The sequence below is a fragment of the Equus quagga genome, chromosome 1 (genome assembly GCF_021613505.1).
Source record: "Equus quagga isolate Etosha38 chromosome 1, UCLA_HA_Equagga_1.0, whole genome shotgun sequence".
Lineage (NCBI taxonomy): Eukaryota > Metazoa > Chordata > Mammalia > Perissodactyla > Equidae > Equus > Equus quagga.
In genome coordinates, this window is record NC_060267.1 from 83507988 (window position 1) to 83517374 (window position 9387).

At 50.3% G+C, this 9387-nt stretch overlaps 1 protein-coding gene across 1 annotated transcript in view; it reads left to right on the plus strand.

Annotated features, from left to right (window-relative positions):
- Positions 1 to 7550, plus strand: part of MORN5 (MORN repeat containing 5) — a 32420-nt gene extending 24870 nt beyond the window's left edge. The window contains exon 5 of the mRNA XM_046685412.1: positions 7348 to 7550. Within this exon, the coding sequence (XP_046541368.1) occupies positions 7348 to 7427 (80 nt within the window). The 3' untranslated portion in view covers positions 7428 to 7550. The remainder of the gene's footprint in view (positions 1 to 7347) is intronic.
- Positions 7551 to 9387: the final 1837 nt, after the last annotated feature.

The following is a 9387-nucleotide window of genomic DNA, read 5'->3' on the forward strand; positions in this document are numbered from 1 at the left end:
CCCCCAAACAGGGTGGGAGCTGCATAGCAGTGGTGACCGCAGGTGTGCTTGGCCCAAGGGCGTGCCAGGAGGTAGCAGAATCTGGCTTGTGGGCGCCGATAACCCGAACCCACCCATTTGCCCTCTCTGGGCTCGCCTGCCCCAGCCTGCCCACCTCGCTTTGAACAAGAGTCATTACCTGAGCTAGGGCTCGGCATCCTTATGATGCTGATCCTTGTGTAAAGACCTCCACCTCCCCCGGCTCCTCCCTCCACCCCTGCAGGGAGCCAGAAGTCCCAAGGGTGATCTGAGTGAGTCCCTTAAGAACGCTCCCTTGAAACCATCCAGTTACTGAATTAAAGACCCATCAAAATGATGATCATAGCTCCCACTTCCTGGGTGCCCAGCCAGAGCCATTTGTCCTGGCCGGTCCTCAGTCTGCCCTCTGTAGGAGGTCTGGTTAAACCTGCTGTAAGACAAGGAGCCCAGCCCTCTTGTCCAAGATCACGCAGCAAGTTGGTGGCAGGGATCAGCGTCAGACCCAGAACTCCTTCCAGACTGATGTGCTGTCACATGCGTCCTGGAGTCTCACCTTGCAAAGACAGCTTCTGGCTTGGTTTTGGTTTTTGGCATTTCCCATGCACCGAGCACTGTGCTAAGCACTTTTCAGGAGTGATCTCACTTGATCCTCACAGGAAACCTTCCAGGCAGGCACCTTCGTAGATGAGGAAATGAGACCAGAAAGGTGCGAGGCCATTTGCCCAAGGTCTCCAAGCCGGTGGTGGCCGAGCTCCAAAGCCCACACTCTTAACCGTCATGCATACTGCCTCCCTGCCAGCCGTCTGGGGAGCTGGCATTGCCTGGCATCTGTTGTGAGCTGTTCAGGATCCCTGCTTCCCCCAGCACTGCGTGACCCGCAGACTGTACCACTGATACCCTCGGTGACCTGGGCCCCCTCGGTGGCCTGTGCAGGCCTGCCCCTCCTGCCCTCACTGTGAGGCAGGCCCCAGGCCAGTCAGGGCTTTGAGCTTTCTGAGTGTGGTTGGCGCCCGGGATGAGCCCAGACAATCCATCCTCTCCGTGCGGTCAGGCTGCTCATTCTATGGCCTCAAGACAAAAAAGGACACAGCAGCCGGCGGCCTTGGCCCTGCACTTGGCACATCTGCTTTGCCCTCTCAGGAGCTCTGTTTACTGAGGGTGGGGAAGAAATCCTTCCCCCTTTGTCCAAATCCCACAGGGTAAACCTATTACCTTTAAGTCTCCAAATTTACATTTCTTGATTCACTCATTCACTGTATATTTATTAAATACTTTTTAAGTGACAGATCTGCACTGGGCCCTGAAGACCTGAAGTGAGTGGGACGTGGCTGCCTCAGGCTGGCAGTTAGCAGGGGGTGGGGGGTGACCTTGACTGATACCATGACCAACACCATGACATTGGTCTGGGTCAAGGGAGGTGACATCCAGGCAGTGCCCATGGAGTAGAGGGCAGCCAGGAGGGCACTGGGCCCCGGTAACACACATGCATGAGAGGCCTTAAGCTTAGACTGTGACAGGACAGAAAGAAGACTATGTTCCTCAGACAACTCTAATTTACCACCCTTTCCTGACCACGCCACCTTTAGTGCACTGTGGATTTATACTTGTTTGAGAGAAATCCTGGAATAACACATATTACATTTGGTTCTTTGTGTTAAAAGCATTAATTTGTCAAATGTACGTGTTTAAAATACACGGCAATTGTTATCCTCTTGGCTAGGCCTTCCTTCACTTTTGTAGGCTAAGGCCCGGAAAGGGGAAGTGCTCTGACAGGCCCTGGCCTGAAGCAGGTCCTGAAAGGGAGGGTGTCCCCTGCACAGTGCACAGTGTGCACAGAAGCACAGAGGCACTGTGAGCGCAGCCCTGGGCACTGCAATGTGTCAGGACAGCTGCCTCTTACAGGGCGAGGCAAGCTGGGGAGGGAGCAGGCTGGAAGGCAGGAAGCTCTAGAGGGCCTCGAAGTCCCCTTGAAGGAGTGGGGAAGCTTTTCAGGGAAGGCTTCTCAGCCGGGGAGCCCATGGTCAGATGTGGGTCCTCTCTTGCAGCAAGTTCCTTTTCTTCTCTGTAGGAAGCCCAGTTCTCGTGATTGGTGAGATTCACTGGGGGTGGGGGTCGGGGGTGGGTATGCAGGAAGCAGCAAGGTCACTTCCAAAGCTTCAGAACCAGAATTAAGAAATCTTTCTGCCCCAAAGGCTACAGACCTCAACCTGGAGTGCCTGAGTCAAGCCTCTGAACCAGGCTCCCTCCTGGGTCTCAGTCCCCTCTGTCCCTCAGCACTGGGCACAGGGCTGGCTAAGGATTGGGCTGGTTGGCCCATCCATCCATCCATCCATCCATCCAGTCATTCATTCGTTCATTCAGTGGATATAGCTAAGCACCCCCTATGTGCCAGACCCTCATCTAAGCACTGGCAATACCACACTGAACAAGCAGATGAGGCTCCTGGTTTCCCTGGAGCTTGTGATTTGGATGGAGGAGATAGACAACATGTAAATAAACAAGAAAATTGCAGAGAGAGGCATATGCTATGAAGAAGATAAAATGAAGATGGGACAGAGCGACTGGGAGTGAAGGCAGTTAGATTAGGGACCACTGAGGAAGTGACATTGAGTGGAGACCTGGATGCCAAGAAATAGATACTCAGGGAAAGTTTGTTGATGGTGATCAAGGCAATTCAGAACAAACAGGCTTATCTCAGACTTCAACTGGCAAAGCATTTATTGGCTGCCTACTGTATGCTGGGTCCAGTGGTCAATAAGCAGACATGGTCCCTGCGTTGAGAGCTTACAGCCTATTGGGAGAGAAAAACATATGATGATGTAGAGATTCATCAATTGTGAGATGTGGGATCAGGAAAGAGAAAAATGTGTGAAAGAGTTTATTTCAGATGATTGGGTGTGTGAAAAGGCTTCCACTCCTCTTGGAGAACATGATTATCTCGCCTTTTAGGGGGCACACTGGATTTTCATGCATTTCTTAAAATAAATGTTTTATTTTAGAACAATTTCAGATTTACAGAATTACTGCAAAGATAGTACAGATTTCCCAGTATACCTCACATCAGTTGCCCTGTTTTTAACATCTGACATTGTGTGGTGCATCTGTCGCAATAAATGAACAGTACTGATACACTGTTATTAACTAAAGCCTACACTTCATTCAGACTTTACCAGTCTTTCCTTTTTTTTGAGGAAGACTAGCCCTGAGCTAACATCTGCCGCCAATCCTCTTTTTTGCTGAGGAAGATTGGCCCTGAGCAAACATCCGTGTCCATGTTCTTCTACTTTATATGTGGGGCACCTGCCAGCATGGCTTGATAAGCAGTGTGTAGATCCACACCTGGGACCCCAACTGGTGAACCCGGGCCGCCAAAGCGGAACGTGAGAACTTAACTGCTGCACCGCCAGGCCAGCCCCCCACCTAATGTCCTTTTTCTGATCCAGGATCCCACCTGGAAATACATTTCGTTGTCATATCACTTGAGGCTCCTCTTGGCTGTGACAGTTTCTCAGACTTTCCTTGTTTTTGATGACAGTTTTGAGGAGGACTGGTCAGGTATTTTGTAAAATGTCCCTTGATTGGAATTTGCTGTTTTTCTCATGATTAGACTGGGGTTGTGTGTTTGGGGGAGGAGGACCACAGAGGTAAAGTGCCATTTTCATCCCGTCACTTGAAGGCTCCACACCATCCACGTGACTGATCGCTGTTGATGTTGACTTTGAGCACCCGGATGAGGGGTGCTTGTGGGGTCTTTTCTTTTCACTTCCTTTCCATACTGTCCCCTCTGGGAGGAAGTCACTCTGCAGCCCACACCTAAGGTGTCGAGAGTTATGCTCCATCTCCTTGAGGGAAGAATATCCACAAAAATTATTTAGAATTCTTCCGCACAGGAGATCTGTCTATTCTCTGATTTTTAACCACTATTTTTATGCTGGATCTTTTTACTTTTTAGAAGTTCAAGAACTTTACTGGTGTTTCTAGGAACCGAGAAATATTTTATTTCAATTACTAAAATCCATGAAATTGCCAATGTGTTACATTGGAGGGCAGAAAAAAACCTAATTACTTTTACTTTTTTCTGTTGTCGATACACATTAATGAAAGATTTGGGACATAGCAAAAACAGAAGAACCTCTCTAGTCCCACTGCTCAGAGCTGATATTCACATTCAATTTATTTTAAATTTTCTTCTGTACACAGATTATACTGTGTATATATAATGTAGGTTTCTTGTCTCTTTCTACCTTTTTTTTTTGCTTATCATATCAAAATCCTTTCTCCTATGTTGCTTTACAGACTTCCTAACCATATTTTTTCAATAGCTGCTAAACATCCCCTCACGTGGCCCAGTGTCGTCCTCCCCAAACTTAGCAGGATGCCTGGCACATAGTCAATGTTTAGAAATTATTTGTTAAATGAATGAATATACGGCAAAGTAATCACTCTTGTTTTTAGAAATGGAGGTTATTTCAGTTTTCTTGATTCTAAATAGTACTGAGACAAATAGATTATTCCCTTAGGATAGCATCCCAGACTGGAATTACTGGGCCAAGAGGGGCCAAAACTTTTCAAGATAAATGCACCAACCCAGAAATCTGCCTCCCCTTTGCCTCTGCACCACTGGCAATTGTGCGGAGGGTAATAATTTACAATTGATTAAAGAGTTTGTGGGGTGATTTTCTTCCCCATCTTTTTTTCCCCTCCTCTTCCCCTCCCCTCCTGCCAAAAAGGGGGGAAATTATCCCAGAAGGTGAAGACGTTCTCAGACAATCATATTAACATATTCCAACAATCGCAATTTGCAAAATAGTAATCACAACTCCCGGGATCTGGGAGGCATTAATCAAAGCTGCAGGTTTAATTCCATTTTAAATATTGATGACATGTGCTTCGGCAGCCTCACCCTGGCCTGGCAGGGCCAGGGGAGCCGCGCAGCGCAGGGGAGGTGGAGGGAGGGTTGTGAGCAGCTGCCCGAAGGGGAGGCATCTGTGATTCAAATTGGTGGCTGTGCAGCCAGGTAGAGAGTGAAAGGGGTAGTGGAGAGGGCTGTTAAGTCCATTGCTGTCAATTTGTGACGATCAGGGAGGGGCCGGAGGACTGGCTCAGCACAATAAACCCGGTTTGTCTGGTTTCAGGGGTTACCACTGAAGAGGTTGCAGCTGCACTGATTCGAATAGCCTGGAGACTTCAGAACTGTAATTATCAACCAGGCTGCTCGCGGTGTGGCAAAAGTGGGCTTCACCAGCGCTTAACTCCTTGTGTGCCGCCGCTCTCCCCACCCCCGGGTTGGCAGCCACGCGCAGATTCCCAGGCAGCCTCCCGAGGGGAAACTGAGGCCCACTGGCTACTCAGGGCAGTCCTCAGAGGCCAGAGCATGCCAGGCAGCAAGCCTTTTTCCTCAGGTCACATATAAAGAAGTAGTGGGGGCGGGGGCGGAGGAGGCTCGCTCTGTGGGGGCAGCCTCACCTCTGGCATGCTCCACATCTGCACTGATGTGGAAAGTCAGGCTTCAGAGTCTGATGAACCTTGGTTTGAATTCCACTGGCTGTGGACATGGGGCTAGGCTCATCGGCTCTATGAAATGGGGGTGGTTTCCCCTGTGCTTCTGGGCTATCACAGAGACTCTGAGATCCCGTGGGTTTGTAAAGCACAAGCACACGGGAGGCTGTCAATAAGCCGCCATCTCCCTGGGCCTCGGGCTTTCACAGAAGAGGAAAGGGTTCCTGGGCACGGGGATCTGATTCAGAGGGCAGGATTTCTGCTGGCCCTCCACGTTTCAGCTCTCAGGGAGTCCCCTTGTTCCCCTGCCATTGCCGTTTGTCACCCAAGGGTGGATAGTCCCATCCTCCCATTTCTTAGGCGGGAGGCACTGGGTGAGGAGAGGAGGGAAGAGCTCCTCCAGCAGGAGAACTCCTTGAGGGCAGGGGTTGGGCTAGTCCTTTTTGTGCCTAGGGCACGGCACAGAGGGAAGGCAGAAATGAGGGAGGGATGGCAGGCCGGCAGTGGGTGTCACAAAAAGACCACTGGCTTAGGCAGGAGTCCTGGTGAATGAAGTATGTGTATGACTAGGTGACCATCCTCCTGGAATATAACCCTAGGGGAATTGTCACACGAATCCACAAAGGGATGTGCCCAGGAATGTTAGTCCCAGCTTTACTCCTGGTAACTGTGTGTCCGCCACTGGGAGGATGGATAGTAAAATGTGACAGAAGCCCATCATGGAATATTAGGCAGCAATAAGCAGCAAAGAACTAGATGTACATGTGGCAAGAAGAATAGATCTTGAAAATGTAGTGTTAAGTGAAAAAAGTAAGACACAATGAAATTCACAGCACAATGCCATTTATGTAAATTAAAACCACATTTGCACACAAAGCAACACTACATATTTTACACAGCTACATGCATTTTTAGGGGTATATATCCCACCATTAGAGTGGGTCTCTGTCGTGGTTGGGAGCGGGGCTGGGTGTGGGTTTGGGGAATAAAGGGGAAAAACAAAAATAAAGTCAGTCCACAGAGGGGCCTGGCACAGAGAGATGACGGTGGTGTGCTGTGGGCTGAAGAATGTGTTTCACTCAACTCTGTCTTTCAGAGGTTTAAAAAACAGCACAGGCCTTGTAGTCAGACAACCCCAGCTTCAAATTCTCGTATCTCCCACGTACTAGCCCTGTGGCTGTGGACAAGCGACTCGACCTCTCTGAGTATGTTTGTTCATCTGGAGAATGGTGGGATCACTTCCGTCAGGTGGTCACGAGGATTAAATTAACGGAGATACGTGAGTGTAGGGCTTACAGGAACATCAGCTCCTCCTCTCTATTCCCGACTGAAGGGACCTAAATAACAGAGGCCATCAGCCCCCTGGGGAGCCGTGGGTTCTTTGAAGGGTCCTGAATGGAACGCCCAGAAAAGAAACTAAGATCTGAAGGCTCTGGCTCCTAGCAGTACCGGCAAGGCCTGGACTGGCTCTCCTGGGCGTGCTGTTTGGGTGTGTGGATGTCGGACTGGGCAAGTGCCCGAGTGAGCTGCTCTCTGAGTGCCTGTCAGGGCTGCCCAGCTCAGAGTGGCCAGACGATGTCATGCCTGCCTCCACCAGCAACATCCACCATCTGTAAACCCTCTTGTGTTCAATTTCCCCCAAGACCAGGCATTCACAGGCAACCGAAGGATTTGGTTTTAGTGAATTATATAGAGCTAAAGAGACTGGCACCAAGGCCATCCCCCTGTGCTGGAATGCACTCCAGACCCGAGACCCCACCTGGGGGTCTCCCAAGGCAGGGAAGGCCCAGTGGGCACCAGGCATAACCAGCTCTTCCTCTTCTCCTGCAGATGATGACGAGCACGAGTGGATCATCCAGACGTGCCGGAAGGGCTGGGATGAGATCGTGGGTCACAGCCTCAGGCCATGAGCTCTGCAGCCGCCTCCGCCAGAGGTTTCCTTCTGCACGGCTGGCACTGGCTGGCCCACAGAGCAGGCTGTATTTGTAGAACCTGACTTTTGACTCAGGAATAAAGGCTTTCTGCAGTCAGTGGCCCAAGTGTACTTTCCTTAGACTGTTTCTTGGAACAGGGATCCTTATTTCACCCGCATCAGAATCACTTGGGGGAAAATTGTGAACTAGATAGTCCCAGCCCCCACCCTGAACCTGCTCATCAGAATCTCTGGGAAGGAGGTCAGCAATTTGCTTTCCCAGATATTTCATATGCACATGGAAGTTTAGGAAGCATCACCTTACAATAATAGATATAGGTAATTCAATGAGTGACTAATATGTGCAGGCAGTATGTATGGATTATCCCAGCTCCTCACAACAGCCTTGCAAGAGAGAGCTCAGCATCACCTTTTACAGATGGGGAATCTGAAGTTCAGAGAGAGTGAGTGACTTGCCCTAAGTCACACAGCATTTGAATCCAAGTCCCTCCAAAGACAAAGCCCAGCTGTTTTTTTACTGCAAGTTGCTGGCCTTACCGGTCTTGATCTCACAGGGCAGGAGGACGGAATGACTGTGCCCACACTCATAGCTGGTACCTTTCTGCAGGCCCAGGACTGCCTCTCCCTCTTGGAAGTTCCCCTATTTGAGCCTCATACCCTGAGCGTAGAATCGGTGTGGGGCTATAGAAAGAATGTGGCTTTGGCATCATATACACCTGGGTTCAAAGCCCAGCTCAACCACAGGTATCATGTACTCTCAGGCAAGTTACTTCACCTCTCTGAGCCTCAGTCTCCTCATCTGTCAAATGGGTAAAACGATGCTTAAAACAATAGGGGAGCTGTGTGGATCGATTGAGATAAGTAAAGGAGCTGGCTGGCACTTAGCAGGTGTTCAATATGTGCTTGCTTTAAAGAATAATTAGTTAGCTGTGCATACAGAGTAATTATTCCTCAAATCACCCCCAAGATAGCGTGTCAGCTGAAACCTGAAGAGGAAGTGGTGACACGTTCCAGGGCTACACTTGGGCCACAGCATCCTGGGTCTTCGCTCCATAACTGTCCCTCCTTAGAGGCTGCTGGATCCTGCAGCCCCTCAGGCCCTGTCCCCTGGCTCACTACGAGCTGCCCAAGAGAGGGAGTCAGGCCTGGGCGGGCTCTGCAGGGCCAGGGATCTGCCCCTCAAACTACAGATCCAGAGTTGGCATGCTGGGGCGGAGCCAGGAGTCAGAGGGATGCCTGGGCCCACTCAGCTGTGCGTGGAGGGGTCCTGCGGGGTCACCTCTCCCCTCCGAGGCAATAGTCACCTCTGCAGAAAGACAGAGTTGAGCTCCACTGGAGGTTTCCAAACTGTGTTTGAAAACAGAAGGTACATTCATGTAAAGAAACACACACACACATACACACACACACCCCTGAAACTAAACTATTTTCAAAGATACATTATATCTAAATCAACATTTGATAAATGGATTGGAAGAATGGAGCGGGGAGGGGCAGAGATGGGGGCAGAGATGGGGGATGCAACATCTGAAAAAAAAGAGGGGGGCCCTGCAGAGGTGATGACCATGTCCACCGTGAGCTGAGGCTGCTGAGCTGCTCTCTGCAGGTCCGTGGGGCAGGGGGCGGGGAGCGCTGGGGAAGCCTCTGCATCAGATAGAGACACTCCACTCCCCCTCCTCTCAAGCTTTGGCTTGTGCAAACAGTTTTGCTGCTGAAAGAAAAATTTGGCAAGCAGCAGAAAGATGCTCTCTCGCTCCTCAGATTATGTAGTGGCTTTGGTACCCAACAAGGCCAATATGAGCCTCACACTTGTGCTGAAGCTGGAGCCCTGTCTCCCTGTCTCCCATCCCATATTCCCTTTGCTTCACCATAGCAAATTCTCCCCCATCTTCCAGTGGGCTCCTGTGCGCCTCCCTTTCTGGCCCTCCATCATCTCC